At 35.7% G+C, this 20,004-nt stretch overlaps 1 protein-coding gene across 1 annotated transcript in view; it reads right to left on the reverse strand.

The window, feature by feature from the left end:
- Positions 1 to 464: 464 nt before the first annotated feature.
- The window catches only part of ATL1 (atlastin GTPase 1), a 66,983-nt gene continuing 47,443 nt past the window's right edge, over positions 465 to 20,004 (reverse strand). Inside the window, exons 8-15 of the mRNA XM_044918068.1 lie at positions 14,442 to 14,534; positions 13,228 to 13,366; positions 8,484 to 8,611; positions 7,344 to 7,400; positions 6,388 to 6,459; positions 4,491 to 4,922; positions 3,227 to 3,241; positions 465 to 1,299 (exon numbers count right to left, since the gene is read on the reverse strand). Coding sequence (XP_044774003.1) covers positions 1,189 to 1,299; positions 3,227 to 3,241; positions 4,491 to 4,922; positions 6,388 to 6,459; positions 7,344 to 7,400; positions 8,484 to 8,611; positions 13,228 to 13,366; positions 14,442 to 14,534 — 1,047 coding nt within the window. The 3' untranslated portion in view covers positions 465 to 1,188. The remainder of the gene's footprint in view (positions 1,300 to 3,226; positions 3,242 to 4,490; positions 4,923 to 6,387; positions 6,460 to 7,343; positions 7,401 to 8,483; positions 8,612 to 13,227; positions 13,367 to 14,441; positions 14,535 to 20,004) is intronic.

Consider the following 20,004-nt stretch of genomic DNA (forward strand, 5'->3'; position numbering starts at 1 on the left):
AAAAAAGCAAAGGAAGCAGTATATAATGAAAGGGATATTGAAAAAATGAAAATAAGCTGGTAGAATTTTATCAATTGGCAAAGTTATTTTTCAGAACATGTAATCAAACTTTTCTAAGATGTAGGCTTATATGTCTTAGGAACTCTCATATAGTCTTCTATCTTAATCATTCTTTCCTGTTACTCATTATTTTGTATTACTGTTTAATTTAAACATGGCTAAGCCATTTCTAAGGAAGTTAGAAATTACTATTTTAGAGCTCCCAGATTATAGAATCACTGATTTAAAAGAACTGAAAGGTACCTAAAAAAGGGATTAGCATACATTTCTTAAAGTGGAAACTCAGATTTGTAATGGTTGTCAGCACTGAAGAAAATGCATTTTTAATTTTAAAAAGAGAGATAAACCTTTATCATTCTGTATCAGTACCTCCCAAACATTTCCAAATTCAGTATTTGTTTTTAATATTAGGAACCAGAGTAAACTTTAATAATAGGTCACATGTTAAAAGAATAAACCTATGAAGAATACATTTCTTTGTGTACCAAATGAAAAAATATACAATGCAGTGAAACTCAAGTACATATACAAAGTGATTTGTTGTGCATTTTTGATCAAGAAGTTTATATTCTATATTAAATCATAATATAAAAGAAGCAGTATTTAGTTTTTGATAAAGCAACTGAAAAGCTCTCAAGTGTCTTTAAAAATAAAAGCTCATGGTATATATAAGATGATACAGATTGAATCAAGCCTGTTGAGTTGTTATGCTATGCTTAAATGGATGACTATGTGAAATAATTTAAAAATTCTGTAGAAATTAAATGAGCATATCCAAACAAGGAGTAATATTACTACATGGTTTAATTATAACCCAGTAGTAGAATTTAGTAAATTCAAGCAGAACATGTGTACTGTCATCATAAATAGACAAACACTTTAAATTATAACAGCATATTTGAAGACAAAACTAAGAAACTGTACATGTTAACAAAAATGATATAACCATGCATACATACATCTGCTTATTAAACACTGAAGTAAAAGAACTAAACCATTTTGAAATTTTCAGAGGAGCTTGGTATTTTACTCTGTCCTCATAGAAGCACTTTGAATGTCTGCATGGAGACATAAAACTGAATATTTAACTGACAATTGGTCATGCACCTGTACTTCTAAAAATTTGGATTAAATTTTCTTCTTTTCTGATTGTTCAGTAGATTCTGACTTTGGCGCAGGAAAAGCTTGATGATACAGATGTCTGTGGGTTGCTGCTGCACTGTAAAGCTTGTATAAAGCCTAGAAAGACAGGAATCAAGATTGTAATCACAGATGTAAAATTTTTCCTTTTTAGTGTAATTAGTTTATGTACTCTATAATTAGCATGCTAAATGTGGAATCTTTATGTCATTAGTCTAAGATATAAATTAATAACTAATAATCTTAGAACTCAAAAATACTTTAGCTTGTCCACTGTATGTTTTTGCTTTTGTGGATTGATCTTTGTGGTGGTAAATGGTTTATGCTCAGACTGCATTTCTTTGGACTTTGCACACCTTTTGGAGCAGGGCTCCCTAAACACTGTGCCCCAGGGGTGTGCTGAGAACTCATATCGTGAATATTACCAGTTTTGGAGGAATTATAGGATCTCATAACTTCTGACTGCCAATAGCTGTCTTATTATACACAGCTAGGCCACTTGCTGTCCGGGCTTCCTTACAGGTTTTTCAGAATGGAACCATTTTTTGTCCCCACTATTTCTGGATATGGTCATGCCAGTAAGTACACATGTTGCCCCTCCCCTTGCCACACTGGGATCCTTCATTTAAACATTCTCTTCCCTCCCTTGTTTCCATTATTTGATTTATATCTTATGAAACATTTTTCAGAAGCATTACCTCAGAAAGCCTTTTCTCATAAAGCTCTGGTTGTTCTTTGTGTCTACAGTGTTTGAATCATAGGAATTTTTACATACTGCTTTACATAAGTGTCCATGAATATTTTTGTCCTTTTTCCCCCTCAGTAAATGTCTAAGGTTCATTCCCTCTTCTGATTTTCATATATTGAACCCTCAGTTAAAACCAACTTTTCTGATGTAATTCTGGAGTCTGTGAAGAGTCTGAATATTTTTAAAAGCTTAATATCCTTTAAATAGTAACCAATGCCCAGGAAATTCCATTAATTTTTATCTTTTTCAAGTCTCGATAGCTGCTTTCTTAAGTCTAAATAATGCCATCATCAGTTCTGTGAATGCACATTGGTGTAAATTGGTATTGTCCTAGATCTATCATAATCCTAACATTCAACTTAGATTTTTACTTTTTTAATGAATTTGTTTTACTGAATTTTACATAAAATACTTCTCTATTGCTTGTATTAAATGTATCATTGGTATTGATTAGACTAGGACATACTCCAGTTATATGTAACAGCAGAAACTGAGGAAAGAATGATGTGCTAACTCAGTGGTTGTTCCAGATCAGTTTTGCTTCCTGAAGATAATGACCAGAATAACTCTACAGAGATAATTTTTCTTATGTAACAAAGGATTCTTTCCTGCAAGCCCCGGTTCTTACCTCAGAGTTTTGCCCATGTGCAATAGGAGAAATGAACACCAATTTACAGGTCGGTCTGAGGAATGCTAAGAAAGTTACATTTTATACTGGCCTGGAACCTGCTCAGAGTGGTAAAGGTAACTGTCACTCAAATGCCCGCGTTAAAAACATCTAAAGGTTGTAGCTCCATTTCAATACTCTCTAGTTGTTAGGTTTCCTCAAGATGCATAACTTTTTATTTCACTATGCAGTAGAGCAAAATGCACAATGTTGGAACTTAAGAATTTTGGAATTTTTTACACATTCAGGAAATAAAACCTAAAACAGGATATTCTTGATAATCAACTCTTATGTTTCATATGCAGATCAAATCACATAAAATGTCTGGAATAAATACAGTATTTTAAAACCATGTTAAAAATTCACAGTTAAAATTGTGAATCTTAGAAGAACACAGGAGCAGGTGTCACCAAAGATTTTTTTAAATTTAAATTCAGTTGACATACAGTGTATTCGTAGTTTCAGAGGTAGAGTTTAGTGATTCATCCGTTGTATACAACACCCAGTGCTCAGTCCATCACCAAAGACTTTAATCCATGAATGCCTAGTTGGTTTATAAAATACCATAATTTTTATAAATATATAGCTCTCAATTAAAAATTTTAACTTACCTCATTTGTACTTCCCTGTGGCAAAGGCAGTTTAAAAGGGAAAAAAGAAAAGTATATATCCTGCTTCATTAATAGCATTATGATAATTCAACTTCGTTTATAGTATTTCTGAGCATTTAAGAACAAATACTCCTACAGGTTTTTTCAGTTCAGATTACACGTTTTATCTGAATCTTTCGAAGAACCCAATTGTATATTCCTCAGAGGGTTCAGCAGCATATTCTAGGAAGGCTTTGGGATTTACCTCAAATAGCCCCTCTTTAGTCTTCTAAGGTTGAGGAGGTATTTGAGACAGTGGCCCAGAGGATTCAGTTTTTAATTCATTCTTCATCCACAGTACTACCATTAGTTTATCTTAACTAGATTCTTTAAAGGCACATGGTAAATTCATTAGTTAAAATTCCATTTTAAAGAGTATATGTAAGTATAAATGCTGGGAGAATTGTAGCTATTACATGCTACCTGCAGAACATAAGTTCAAAAGTCTTAACTCCAAAAGTTTATGAAGAATCTCAATTTTAGCCTCACTAAATGCCCCTAAATTTTCATAAGGTAACTGAAGACACTTCCAGAATGACAGAGTGAGCTCATGATCGTTCTAGGTGTGTTTATAATTGTCTTCCCTACCCACCCATCATCAATTATTTGAACAGTGGACCACAGTGACCCTGACTCTAGGCTATGGTTAATTGAAACATAAAGGACAACTGACCCATGAGCAGCTGATCCAAAGGCTGACCTGGACTCATGCTGTGGCCCGGTACAAATGCCTAGTTCAGATAGAGACAATCTGAAGTAATCAGATCTTTCTTTTGCTTTTTAGGAGTTTATACTAAAAGAGATAGTGATACAACAACTTACGATAGTGGTTCACATACACAGCCAACGCAAATCAAATGTTAGGTTGTAAGTACGAAATAATCTTCACACACAAACAAGTCACAATCCGCTCAATAAAAACTCAGCTGTGCTTTCTCACACTTCTTTTTAACAGCTTTAACTTTTAGGATAAATAAAAGTAAAAAAACAAAACTGCCTAATCCACAGATACTTGAAGACACTGAAATGTTAACTGGAAACCAGTTACGTAGGACTTCACATATTGTATTACAGTTAGTTGTTTGTGTCTGGCCATCTTGACAGATTCTAAAGCTCTTGAAGACTAGGGCCCGAGTCAGGTTCACCTGTTTAGTTCTAACACCTAACATTGTGTCTGATACATAGTGTGCTACAATTAGCTGAAGAGGATTAAAAGTATTCTTACCTGGTCCCACAAGGCTGCAGCCACCTGGTCTATTACAGCTCCCAGCTCTCGGTATTCCCCAGAGTAGCGGATGTATGCCCAGGTGCACAAGGTGATAAGAGTCAGTCCCATTATCATATTGCATAGGCTAGCTATAATGTCCAAACCAATGAATCCAGTCACACCAGCAATCACATAAGTGATAAAGATGACAACAAACAGTGTGGCTGGGGTACGAGCTGCATGGAAGATATTTTTGCTATCATTGTGCTTGATATACTGGATGTAAAGTTCATCTATTTCACTCTCCAACTGTTGCAGGTAACGCCGGCTAAATTCCTCCCCACCCATCTTCTTCACCCCTCGGAATAGCTTCACAGATTCTTCCTTAAGCTCCAGATGTTTGGCCTGTAGGTCATTAGGTGCCAGAAATGGTTTGTCACCACCACAAATCTGTGTCAATAGAGAAGTGCTGTTTATGCAATGCAGAGTAAAATTAGCAACTGTATCACAATCTTCCACTTAGCTAGCTGAATTTGTTAGAACACAATAATCAAAAGGAATTTACATATATGTTTTGTCAGTCCACATCTTTGCGCACTCCATATCACGCATGAGTGTAAGTGGGACCAGTATTTTATAGATGACTTATGTAAAGCCATTCTTAATTTTTTTTTTTTGACCTGGGAAAGAATATCCAAGACTTAATCCAAGTTCCTCAAGATGAAAAGGCATGATTCACAGAATGAACCCCAAATCAAATAAACTACTTATATACAAGTTCCTCTGGGAAATTTATTCTAACTCCACTGGAGTCTTTTTGGCCAATGAGGTTTAACTTAAAACAATAGCAATGTTATAAAACTCTAAAGTAAAATTAGGAAAAACATGTTCTTTGGCAGTTTCACTGATTTTGTTTGAATGGAGCCCTTTCACAGTATTTCCTTCAATAGACTAAATGGGAGAATATTCAATGTTCTTGGACTACATTTTCAGTTTTTTCAAAAGTTACAAGGGAAATCTCAGTTACCCATACCTTTCACTTTTGTTATTTGATATTTAACTATATAAAGCATACTCTCATTCTAGTTACCCTTTACTTATGTTGTGAACCATTCCTTATACTGTATTTCCCTTGACTCTTGAAATTCCATCAATTTTGGATGTAATTTATATAACATGATTTTCAGGGGGGAAAACCTATCATATTAGTAGATATGTACAATAATTATTAGATTAGCATCCTAATTCAGAACGTTAAAAAGAGGAAATGCAGTATATAGAAATACTGGCCCTTGAAGTTTAATTTCTTTTTTTCCCTAATGGGTTTTTTGGTTTTGTTTTCTGTTTTTCAGAGAGAGTGTGTGTGCTGGAGGGGGGGTGCGGAGGGCCAGAGGGAGAAAGAGAGAGAGAATCTTAAGCAGATTCTAAAGCTCTTGACCTGAGCCCAAACCAAGAGTCGGATGCTTAATCAACTGAGCCACCCAGGCGCCCTAACGGGTTTTTATAGTTAAGATAAAAATATTGAAATTGTTGCATGAAGGGAGGTGTAGTGGAGAGGGTAGCACATGTTATTTTAGTCACCAGAGCTTATAAATAGTGGGAAGATGTGGGGAAGGAAGGAAGGAAGGAAGGAGGGAGGGAGGGAAGGAAGGAAAAGAAAGAAAAAGAAAGGGAAAAGAAAAAATATATCTCTAATGTAAAGAGAACACATTTATGTTTTAAATTGTGCATACATAGTGTTCCTTTCCTAAAAAATATTTTAGGTATACAATAAATAGAAATGTGATATATAGAGGCTGAGAAGGAATAAGTCAAAGCCACTTCTTTGCATGTGTAGACAGTGTAACTTGGAAGAAAAAAAGAATGAGCTCATGGAAGAAATACTGATTTTATTTAAATATTATTTAATTCTTACCTCTTCCATCTTTTTGTTGTATGTATCCTTGGCAGTTGCCACGGCCGCTAAATTGTTAGCCTCTGCTGTGGCCTTTGGACAAAGTACAAAATATGATGTAAAATGGAATTCATATTTATTAAACCTTCACAGGCAATTCTCATTTCTGAGTATCATGTGCAAGAAATGTACAAGAACACAAGGTCATGAAATAATTTGAAAGTATTCAAGTATTTCTACTACATTTTAAAAAATTCATAAAATTAAAATTTCAAAATACATGTAAGTTTATTCGGTAAGCCATAGTTATAAAAATGAATTTCCATTTGGAAGATTTTTTCCTCTTAAAAAAATATTTTTAAGCCTCTCACCAAACGTGGGGGGAAAATCTATAAACCCAAACACATGGGAAATAATACACAGTACATTTTGTATGTACTAATATATATACAAACATGTCTTAAGTTTAAGGACTGATACTGATAGAACAATGTATCACTGGTAACAAAAAGGAACGATTAAGAATTTAATTTTTTTAGATAGGTAAGGAAAAAGCTAGTTTCTCCTTTCTTAAAATGTTTAGTTGTAGAGACCACTTGTTTTAAAACCTGGACCTGCTTTTCTACTTGTTACATGTGTGACCCTAAGCCACAGTATGAGTCTGTTTTCTAAACCAATTTTGTACAAAGAGAATGAAAGCTTTGGTATAAAGTGCTTATATGTCAGCACAAGTGAAGCTCCTCTATGTGTACATGAACCTGGTTAGCTGAACAAACTACAAACAGTAGTTAACAGAAAAATAATCTTCCAATAAGTCATTCCAATATTTTTATTTGCTGATTTCTGACTGCCAGATCGGAGCATATCTCTAGCTTAGCATAGCATAAAGCTAAGGAAAGCTTAGCTTTAGTGACAAGTATGTTTTAAAACGTCATGCCTCCTGATTAGTAAATACCTGTAACATGAAAAAAAAATACCTGTAACATGGATTTGGGATGTGGTAATTCTTCACCTTGGTAGATCTTTATATAAGCCTTAAAAAAAAGGAAAGAAAAAGAGAGACTCAGGTTCAAGTAATTCCATTCCATATTTCTCCAATTCTGTTAAATTGTTTTCTAAGCTAAGGTCTTGACAGTTTGGGGAACCATTATCTTTCTCATTTTAATTCCCCCTTTCTTAGTTCTGTTCCTTTTTTGTGAAGTGCCCTTTTCACACAACTCCTCTTGCCAACCCTACCCTTCTTAAAGGCTTAACTCCCTGCCACCTCCTCTAAAACTTTCTCACATCCTTCTGCTAGGAGTAACCTTTCTTTTTCAGTTACTCACGGGCATTTGTACCTGCTGATGTCATAAGCCTTATGGAAGAGATTTCTGTAAGGGTCCTTAATCTCCTGCTAAATGCTAAGCTCTTCCATAGTGTTAGGCACAGTAAGAATTCAAATTTTAGGTAGATAAATAACATCTCATTTATTGCAAAGAGTGATGAAGATAATCACACAGGAGGTATGTGACAGGATTTTAAATAACAAAAATGTGAATTTTAAAAATTGGTATTTTAGTCCTTGGAGCATCAATCCACAAATGAGATTGGTAACTGAAATTCCCCCACTGTATGTGGTTGGTTTAAAAAAAAAAAGTGTAGTATTCGGTGCTACCTAAGGTAAACAAGTAAATGCAAATTTAAAATAATTCCACTTCAAATCGGCCCTCGGTGCAGAGACAGAAATTGCGGAAGAATTTTCTCCAATAGGAAGGCAAAGTATAGCCCCTTTGAGAACATCTTCAGAATGAAGGTAAAATTCTGTATACCTCATGACTGAAGACTACTACATGTTATGGACCTCGAGCAACACCTTCTCCCCCAACAAACAAATAGACTTTACCAACTCTTAGATACATTCATACTTCAAAATATATTTCTCTCAAGATAGTTATCTCTTAAGAGTTTTCTTTAAAATTTTAATTTCAGAAAGCAAGCTCCTCTTGGGAGTCTAATGATTTTTTTATTTTTATAGATTCCTCATAACTTTGCCCCCATATTATAGAGTCTATAATTTTTTTGTTTGTTTCAAGTAGGAACTGCATTCTAAAACAATGCTCTAGAAATGAGAGTGATACCTTGAAGTACTCCACCAGACCTCGGCAGGTGATTTTGTTCCCATTGATCTCTTTAATATCTAGGCTCTCAGGACTAAGTAGCCAAGGAATGAGTATTTTCAAGTTTTTGATGAATTCATCATCTATTTCTACAAGTAAAACACATTCATCATTATTTTAAAAATCCAATCCAGTCCTCCATGCCATACAATAAAACATCCTTTGATTTCCTCCATTTCTTCCCCAGTGATAAAGCCTTCCCTCACTTTCCCATCATCTAAACAACTCCTGCAGCCGGCCCACTTTTCTCGGGTCGGTGATCCTCCTTGCCTAAACTTCTACTGCTAGTCTTTACTTCATTACATATTTACTTATCCTCCACCCATAAAATAGCTTTCTTGATGTTAAATGTTAAATAAATATTTTATACCCTATTCACATAACCATTTAAGTATTCCGATGTACTTAAGTTTGTTGGTGGTTTTCTAAGTGGGGAGAAGGCCAGATATTTACTGGCTTATAGGATATATTCCCTCCAGAAAATGTTATGCTAAAATTGCTGTTTTTAGTGTACCCACCTTATGAAAAGTATATAGAACTGGGTAAGGTGTGATAACTAGAACTCAAGTTCAGAAGGATAGTGCCGGTGATGCCACCTCTGCTGGTGAAACTCACCAGTACAAATTAACATGGCAAGAGGCGGCCATGGAGGCAAATCAGAGGATGCCTGAGTTGTTCACCTATCATGTTTAGGACATTTGATTACACATTCCCATGTTCTAGCATTAGGCTTAAGCTTAACCTTACATATTTAGCAAAGTAACACAGAAAATACATCTTCAGAGAAGTCTTTTGAACCGTGATAATTCCTGAAATCATTAGTTCAAAAGATACAGAAAAACACAACCTACATAAAAAGCAAGATATGTCCGGAGATTCGATATCTTAAGTAAATGTAGTAACTGCCTATAATTTTTTTTCTTTTTTTTCCTTTTTTTTATTATGTTAATCACCATACATTACATCATTAATTAACTGCCTATAATTTTTTAAAAATCTGAATTTCAGCAGAGTCACTGAGTTTTCAGGCTTCGGGACTGGTGATTTCTGAGGTCTTAAGAATAAAGATTCAAATTATGTGATTGTGTTTGCATTTTCCTTGTTTGCTATTACAACCCCACTATACACTGAAATACCAATTTACATAAGAATTCATGTTTCTTTTCTCTTGCTGCTTTTATGAGATGTACGAGCATAATGTTGGAAACCCTTCAGACTTATTTTACTTCATGTTTTGTACACCTCTGAAATTTTAGTGCCCATCTTTTATGAGTACTTGTAGAGGAGTTTATTTAAATGTATTTGCTGTTTGCATTGTACCAATTTTTACTGAAAATTTTTCTTTGTATTGTATTTTGATTTATTCAAATTTATCTATTCAAATTTCTCATTGTGGTTTGTTTTCTAGTTAGCAATATGTACTAATACTACTGGTGTTTGTATTATGTTACCACATTCCGTGTTGTGTTTTGCTGCCTGCTGTGCATCTGTATTCACTGATACTAACAGGTTTCTTTTTTGCTCTATGACTTTATGGGTTTTTTTAAGCATTTGTAGAATATTATTATATATTTAGAATGTATGAATTCTTCCTGAATTTCTGTATAAAACAAAAACCTTTCTCATTATAAAACGACTTTAAAATCACTTCCAACACACGTATTTAAATTCCACCCTCCCATTCCCTTATTGGAATGGAACTGGAATGGAATAAGATACACCTGTGTATCTAATGCACCAGCAAGTGTGGTAATTACCATTAACGTAACCAGCATATAACCACATATTTGGATTAAAAATGTGTTCTGAAGGTGGCATGAGCCACAGTCTTTGTTCTCACTGAGACTGCCAATTTTGGATTCAGAAAGTACGAACCAAATATTCACAACATACACAGGTGGTGAGCTCTTGCTAACAATATTAGTTCAGCACAGTAAACACATGACCCAGAACATCTGCAGACCAGATCAATTTACAGAGGTGCACTAACTAGCTCTGGCCCACTGCAAGAATTCAAATAAACGTGTGGGTAGATGATTATTCGGGATGATGTTATGTTTCCATCATTTCTTCAAATAATTTTTGCCACAAGAGTAAAACTTTGCTAGGAATTCAGGGGCTGGGCCAAAGTGGTTGATCTGTCACAATCATTGGGGACACGATAACATTCTTTATAAGAACTCTGCAGGGCAGATGCACTGGTTTAGCACTGCTGTGTAAATCAACCAAGAAGATATTTTCTCAGGATTACCTTCATCAGAAACACCTTTTTAAAAATCATTACCTTGCAGTGGTGTTTGGCTATGCTTCCCGAAGTCTAACTGAAGCTGCTAAGGAAGTATCTCCACAATTTATGATGTGGTTACTGGTCATTCTACATGTGGTACTATAACAGAGAGCAACCTCAAAAAGAAAGGTAACTCCTTGTTAGTTAAAAGATTCACTAAGCCAAAAGAGGTATTCACTGGGCACTTAGAAAGAACTGGTTGAATGTAGCATGAATGAACCTGATCCTTTTGATTTCCTATGTGGGATGTCATTAAATCAATAGTTGATTTGAATCATAGTATCATAAGTTTCATATAATATGGAACATGGTAAGACAATTTCAATAATGTGAAGGACCATGGACAATATAGTAATTATAACAATTATTACTATTGGTAGTGAGCTAGAAAGTTATTTCTACAAGTCTGTGAAAGAGTATGTGAGAATTATCATCAAAGAACAATTTTTGCACAACTGTTTATTCAGAGACATTTCTTCCCTAGAGGAAGAAAGTTGATGCCAACCCTCTGGAAAACAGGACAGCCAGTGGACAAGACATCCTGGATAGAAACCACATCAACTTATAAGATTCAAAATGGGATGGAAAAACAATGTGGACAGCTGACTTTCAAAACTGCCCAAGGAGAAACTGAGACTAAGTAGAACATTTTGGCAAACACAGAGATACAGCAGGAGTCCTATAAAGCCTCATCAAAATGCAACTTTGATGGGCACCTGAAGCTGCTTTTCATTTCTTTTTCTCTCAGGCTAACCACTTTGGTAAACTTATAATTTTGGGGTGCCTGTAAAGCAGTTGTGTGGGTTCATATATGTTTAGACATGTGAGTAAAATTTGATGGGAAACAAATCCATTAAAAAATGCAGTTCTATATCTGTGTGATTTGTCTTAAATTCTCTCCCTGAGCTCTTCCACTGCACAATGTGTCAGTTAATTTAAGAACTGTAGCTGTATACTACAAGAATGGAACAGCCAGAGTACTCTTTTGTCCCAATAAAGGACTGTTGTTGAAGGCCTGCCCCTCCCCGGCCTGGTTACGACTCCCCAACTCCAGAGAAGAAAGAGGGGCCTTGTGGGAGCCCTCTCTTTATGTCATTTACTCAAAACACACCGAAGGCATTAGGTAACTACACAGTATCAAGAGGTCTGTGCTCATTGGTGGACTGGAATTCATAAGTGATAGTGAAATGAAAGAATCCTGCCGTTCATGCATTAATATGTACCTACTGCTATCTGTTCTGTTTATATAAAGATCATTTAAAACATGGAAGAAATAATGCTGATGATTGAGATACTTGGGATTCTATTTATGATACTGTCATAGTTGAATAGAGGGCATCTGAGTATAAATGCCATGGATACAGGGGGAAAAAATAGGTTTGCTTTTCAAAGCTGCCAGTTCCATAAAGGTGGATAGATGTTACGTTGTTCTTTTTTAAGAGGAATGTTAAGGCCCTTTGCGAAGAGCTGTGCTGGAAAGCTTGTTATGGCACCGCCTCACCAACCCTGGCACAATGCAGAATGACCACAGTAAGTTAAATGTTGGAGCTCAGTGGCGCGGGTAACTCACTGCCAGGCTTACAAGTAAAAAAGGTCAGAAATGTCTTTGTACTACTTTGTATTAATTACAAAGCAAATATCTAAAGACCTGGTGATTATTTATGAGGAAATACTCACTTCTGTTTCTTCAGACCCCTACGTCCACCCCATCCCATCCCTTTTTCTAACAAGTTGGGTTGCTTTGGAATCTTAAAATGTAATGCCTCTGTTTGACAAGCAAACACTATTATTATACTATTAGTATACATTATTTCAAAAACACTCTAGTGCTTTTGGGTTTTTCAGAAACTGATCCTCATTCAGAAGATTTCATTTTTAGTGAAGCTTTTAATAATTTATAATTAAATTCTTCAGTAGCTTTTTTAAAGAGCTTGAGTTCAGAACTATGCAATGTTTCTTTCGATCTCTAGTTATATAACTTATAACAATACTTATATAACTTATAGCATTTGAATAATATAGACATCTATTTTTCTCCTCTAATGTAAGTAAGGATAATTTAACAGGAAGACATTAAGGAGCATTTCTCAATGCACAGAGGTGAGCAGGAACCTCTGTGAAAAGGGGAGAGTCACTGCCTCCCAGGTGAACACAGGATTTTGCCTATTTTCTCCGTGTATGTATTCAGTACCCATAGAATCCTACAGTTCATCAAGGGGTTGTGCTCCAGCACCAGCCCAGGACTCCCAGTTCTCTTGACAATTTTTAATCATCAGCCTCACATAAGTGGATAACCTAAATTAGCAGCTGTAAGCTCAGTAGATAAAATGACAATTTTATAACCAGGATAAGTAATGTAAACATATTCATTAAAAGACAAAATAAATAAAATCTTTAAAAAAAAAAAAAAAGACAAACCTTTCAGTTTTCCATCAAAGTTTGGATTGGTAGCTACTTTTAAGCCAGGATGAGGTAGCAGAAAACAGGAAATTTTGGTGAAACAGGAATGGATGTGTTTTCGAACATTCTGTAGTTCTTCGTGCTGGTTCCCTGAGACCTGCAGCAAATCATTCTAAAGTTTAAACTACTTTCATCATAAACTGAACTCCAAAAGAATTCTGTGACATCTTCTATTTGCTACGTCTGTCTGGTCCCACAATGATAAAAATGACATGATAGGACTGGTACTAAAGAAAAAATAAAGTGTTGGGTGAACGGCCATATCTAAGTATAGCATACATATGGCATTATTTTTAGAATTAACAAATGTTTACTCTTATGCTAACTCAGATGGGCCTTCCCATTTTTTTAGTACAAATTAATGGGGTTTTATTCTAGCTAGTTCTTACAAATTCCACTTTTAAGTACTCATAGGAAACATGAATAGATCATAAGATATTCCTACCTTCTTTTCAGGAGATACTCGACAGCCTCTTGTCACCTGGTAGGTATACATTTAAATTCTAGAAAGGCATCTGAATAATTGGGTATTTATAAGCTAAATTGTCCCCATTTTTTCAAATGTATTTCACAGTTAATAGTACAACTACCCTAAAAGTAATTATAAACCTAAAAAGATAAGCTGAGAGATCCTGATTATCAAGAAACCTTATTTAATCTTGATTTAAAAATTTTTCTCAATAGTTATTTGTTGTGATATCTGTCCATTGTAAACAATTCATCCAATATTAAACTATCCTGACATCGAAAATGGAGAATCCTCTAATTTCACTTCTGTGAACTATTAGCAAAATGTTCTAAGACTGACTTTGGGGATTTCAAAATTAGATATTTCTGTTAAATTGACTTTTAAACCTCTACTAAAACATGACTCCAGATTTTTGTACTGTCAGCCTTGAATGGACTTAATTATTCAAATTAACAGGTTTATCGTTAGGAATAAATCACTGTTTTGTAAATATCTACAAAAGAATTATCTGTATCATAATTATTGATAATATTTAAAACTGTAACTCTGAAAGTATTGTATTAAATACCAATCTTTGTTCGTAGAGACACTAGAAGGGTCAAATAAGAATATATCTAATAAGTATCCATTCCGCAAATCATTGCAACAAAAATAATTCTATTCACTATTGGTGAAATTTCATGCACCTAAATATCTAACAAACCTTGAGGCGTTTCTCCAAGAATTTGGAGCCACCTTCAGCTCCATATGAAAATTCGTATGGGAAACTCCAATCCCGAACAAGAAATATCAGACTCTAAGAAACAATAAGAAGAAAGGATTGATAAGGGGACTTTAAATGGCCTCCCTGGGCTTTATACTGAAACCAATTAAACACTATTATTATCATTTGAATAGAGTTCTACACCACACTGTAGAATTATAAAAGCAAACATAAAACCTTGGAAAGTTTCTGAGCAATCTCTTCCCTATGAGATCATCCTTCCTGTTCCCACTAAGTGAAAAGAGAAAGCTGCCCCAAAACTCATTGTAGTCACATAGAGCCATTAAGCCTGTTTGAGGGCACCTCCGTCTCTTATCTTTGGTGGCGTGCATTCATCTTGGCAATTTGGGGACAACTTTTTATGAAGACTCAAGTTTTATTTGAGGAAAGTTTTATCATCTCTTTAAATATTTTTCCTCTATTACATTTGTCCCATTCTCTTCTTCAGAGGCTCTCAGTATACATACATGGTATGCAGGCGGGTAGGAATCCAGGTTTTACGGGGCCCAAAGCTTATAAAATCTGTTGGGGGGAGGGCTCAATAGGAAAAAGAATACCTAATTGGGCTTGAAAGTGAACATTTATTTAGAATGAGAAAAATAACAAATTACAAATTAATAAAAAGCTGATGAATATGCAAACACACAAATCCAGAAAAAAAAACTAACATATCTTTGTAATAATTTTTTTCCTACTGTTTTTGGCTGCAAATGATTTGATCACTTCATCGTATGATGATTTCAAAATACTCTGATAGAAAGCTAATTCAATCTGTCCTCTAACAAGGCCACATTCTTTATCATAAAAAATTATTATTATTTTTTAAAGATTTTATTTATTTATTTGACAGAGACACAGCGAGAGAGGGAATATAAGCAGGGGGAGGGGTAGAGAGAGAGGGAGAAGCAGACCTTCCGCTGAGTAGGGAGCCCAATGTGGGGCTCGATCCCAGGACCCTGGGATCATGACCTGAGCCAAAGGCAGACGCTGAACGACTGAACCACCCAGGCGCCCATAAAAAATATTATTGATAGTTTAGAAATGTTTCCATTTCAAAACTTATTTGTAATATCATGTACATTTTTAGTTTCCTCATCTGTCAAGTACGGATATTAATGGAACCCACCTCACAGGACTACTAAGTGACATATGTATAAGGCATTTCTGGAAGGGTGCCTGCACATAGTGCTGTGTTAGCTATCTGATTTTTAATTTAATGGCCACATATTTTAGCAAATGGATAGACCATAGTTTATTTTGCCATTATCCTAGATGTTTTCCAGTTTTTCTATTATTCTAAGAAATGCATTGATAAACATCCTTGAAGCTGAATATTTGTTCACATGCAGAAGGACTGGATTTTATCAGGGACTGCGTTTCCAAAATTAGAACAATCATTAGAATTATTTGGGAAGCTTTTAAGTGTATAGAATTCTTGGGCCCCACCCCAGACCTCTTGAAACCAAAGTAATAGTAGTTTTCCTTTAAGTGCTTATTATATGCCAACCCCAGTGCCAGGAATTATACACATGATACTTCATGCATTCCTGAAACAGCCAAGAGACAGGTTACAATTTATGATTCTTTTCAGAAGAGATCATCTAAAAAGCCCCGCCACCTGACATTAAGGACTTGGCCAAAGGCACAAAGAGATGGAACAGCTCTGGGCTGTTTAACCCCGGGCTACTTCAAAACCCCTGCAGCACTGGCTCAACAGGAGCATCAAACATGCACTGTAGTTTACAGTCTGATGTCTGCTAAAAGCATGCTTTTTAAAAAAAACATTATTTATTTTAGAGAGAATGAAAGAGAGAGAGAAAGCACGAGTGGAAGGGCAGAGGAAGAGGGAGAAAGATTCCCAAGCAGACTCTGCTGAGCATGGAGCCAGACGTGGGGCTTGATCTCAGGACCCTGAGATCACGACCTGAGCTAAAACCAAGAGTTGAACACTTAACCGACTGCGCCACCCAGGCGCCCCTAAAAGCATGCTTGCATTTATTATTTATTTATTTATCTATCTATCTATTTATTTATTTGATTTGATTTAGTTGACAGAGACACAGCGAGAGAGGGAACACAAGCAGGGGGAGTGGGAGAGGGAGAAGCAGGCTTCCCGCCGAGCAGGGAGCCCGATGTGGGGCTCGATCCCAGAAACTTGGGATCATGACCTGAGCCGAAGGCAGATGCTTAACGACTGAGCCACACAGGCGCCCCTAAAAGCATGCTTTTATATAATTAAGAGATACTTCAAATTTTAGTTTCTGAAAAAATGTAGGAAATTGAGGAAAAAACCAGTAATTTTTACGAAATTAGCTATCTTTAAATGATCTTTCTAAAAGTTTTATACCTTCTGAGCTTCTAACTGAATCTTTATTTTAGTCTTGCTTATTAAAATGTGTTGATATGCCTTTTTAAAAAAGATTTCGTTTATTTATTTGAGAGAGAGAGCATGAGGTAGGAGAGCAGAGGGAGAGAAGCAGACTCAGCACTGAGCGGGCAGCCCAATGTGGGGTTCAAACCCGGGACTCTGAAATCATGACCTGAGCCAAAGTCAGACACCCAACTGACTGAACCACCCAGGCGCTTTTGTTGATATGTCTCTTAATTCTCTTTTAATCTCTAGGTTCTTCCTCCATTTCTTCTTTTCCCTTACAGTTTATCTATTAAAGAACCTAGGACTTTGACCTGTAAAGATTCCTATAACCCGGACCTTGCTGACTGCATATTCACAGGCAGTTCAACATGCTCTTCTGTCCTCTGGATTTTCTGCAAATTGGCAGCTGGGTACAGAACCTTGATTTCAGGTCATATTTTTTTGGCGGAGTGCTCTTCTATCAGGAGGCACACAGTTTATGATTATCTCTCCTTTGGTGAAATTATGTCATCTTTGCTTATCTGAAGTTCATTTGTCAGTAGCTTTCTCATTAAAGGCTCATAAAAACAATATTCTTTGCATCCTTACGTGTTGATAAGTTTGTGACCAGTTATAACAGTTGTGACTTTCTATCTGAAAGTCAGTTTTGCTGAATATAAAATCCTTGGCTCACATCTTCTCTCCTGAAACCAGGGGCACTTCTGGGTTTGCACTACGGATTTTTATTTTTTTATTTTTATTTTTATTTATTTATTTTTTTAAAGATTTTATTTATTTATTTGACAGGGAGAGACAGCCAGAGAGAGAACACAAGCAGGGTAAGTGGGAGAGAGAGAAGCAGGCTTCCCGCCGAGCAGGGAGCCCGATGCGGGGCTCGATCCCAGGACCCTGGGATCATGACCCGAGCCGAAGGCAGATGCTTAACGACTGAGCCACCCAGGGGCCCCTGCACTACGTATTTTTAAAATTTATTTTATTTTATTTATTTATTTATTTATTTAGTGTGTGTGTGTGTGTGTGTGTGTGTATTTTCTGGGGAAAGGAGAGATTCTTTTGGAGAGGAGAGTTTAAAAATACAGCTGGGGCACGTGGCTGGCTCAGTCAGTACAGCATGTGACTCGATCTCGGGGGGCTGTGAGTTTGAGCCCCACTTCAGGTGTAGACATTACTTAAAAATAAAGGCTTAAAAAAAAAAAATCCCTATCCACTATCTTAAACAGTCCACTGCCTTTAAAAGATGCCCATTTTTGTCAAAATGAAACATAATAATTTTATAATTCAGAACATTTCTAGCTAAAATATGTTATTTTGAAAACAGAGATTAGCTAGGAAGCAATTTTTGAAAAATAGAGGTTCATGAACCAGGATAAATGAAACCAAGTACGTGGATTTGGCTATATTTTGCATTTTTCTTGGAGAATTTTAGTTTCATTTTTTGGTGTTTTTCACTGGGCATCTTCCGACTTAGGGAGATATAATAAGATATATTAAGGACCATGTGTAGCATAGGATCAAACATGAAATCTTATTTTCTGAAATCAGTAATCTATATTCTAGCTATCCATCTATCTACAGTATCAAATTCCCAAGTTCTCTGCTTAATGCTCCCATCCAGAGATGTGCTGGTAAACTTGCTCTCCCAGAACAACAAAATGCCCTGATTTTGTAGCATTTGACCATTCTGTGGTGTAAATATGCCATCATGGCTGATTTCAAGCTACTAGCAATTTAATAGTTGGCTTATATAATTCCTGACCATTTACTAATTAGTTCTCATGAACTGGTAGAAGCCAGCTATAGCACACCCACCGGCCCCATCCCCTCCCAAGATAATTTGCTTTATATTTAAAATGTATGGAATTCTATGAATCTCAGTCCTTATGTCAAAGTCATCAGTTTTTCCACAATGCTGAATCTTGATTTGTTCATACATTCGGGTAGAGATAAAAAAATATATAAATTATCCTAATTTGTTCAGATAAAAATATTTGAAGTCATAAATACTTTTTTTAATGAATTAATTCCAGTCAGCAAATGGGGCAAATAATGGGACCTATGCTGTGCATATCCCACCAACGATCACATATATTTTTCTTAGTCATCAAAAACATTATAACCTTTGTTAACTTCCCTTTGGGGGCTATATCCTCCAGGAAATTATTCAAAAGGATGTTATAGCACTACGATGAGTGACAGTGAAAAACTGAGAAAAAATCCAAATGCTCAACAGCAGGAAAATGGTTACTCAATTTATGGCATGTTAATATGATAACATATTAATAGCTATTAATATTACAAATACATGGAATATATAAATACATGTGTTGATTATGTCAGGATAAAAACTTATATGAAATAATGTTATTAGCAATATAATGCTAAATTTATGAGCACCTCCATTACAAATATGTGAAAAAAACTCCCAAACTCCCAGGAATAGACTAACTGTTCTAGAGCCTTAGAGCCAGTAAATGACTGAGCTGGTTTTTAACCACTTAATCAATCAATTTCAGTTCTAATTTCAGTTTCAGATAACAACTAAACACAGTTTAGAACTTGTTTTAAACCCATCTAACTAAGTACAACTCCAATCAACAGCCCACTGAACGTCAACCGATCAGTGACAGCCTCATACTTTAAAAGTCAGTTAAGTAGTGCAAGACTCACTCCAGAAAATTCACTAAGGCTGATGTCAACCCATTTCTCACCTCTATAGCCAGCAAAAAACATACTTTTGGGGGCGCCTGGGTGGCTCAGTTGGTTAAGCGACTGCCTTCGGCTCAGGTCATGATCCTGGAGTCCCGGAATCGAGTCCCGCATCGGGCTCCCTGCTCGGCAGGGAGTCTGCTTCTCCCTCTGACCCTCCCCCCTCTCATGCTCTCTCTCTCATATAAATAAATAAAATCTTAAAAAAAAAATACTTCTGTATTCAACAACAACAAAAATTTTAAAACCAACATCAACCCATTCCTGCCTCTGTAAACCACCTAACTTCAAAACAAATTCCTAAACCTTATATATAATTGTTAGTTTGCTTTGCTCAGTGAGACTAAGCCTCACCAGCATATCTCTTGTACTTAATAAAGTAATAAATTCAGTTTTGGTTTTTGTATTAGATTTTGAGTGATG

The sequence above is a fragment of the Neomonachus schauinslandi genome, chromosome 9, assembly GCF_002201575.2.
Source record: "Neomonachus schauinslandi chromosome 9, ASM220157v2, whole genome shotgun sequence".
In the NCBI taxonomy this organism is placed as follows: domain Eukaryota; kingdom Metazoa; phylum Chordata; class Mammalia; order Carnivora; family Phocidae; genus Neomonachus; species Neomonachus schauinslandi.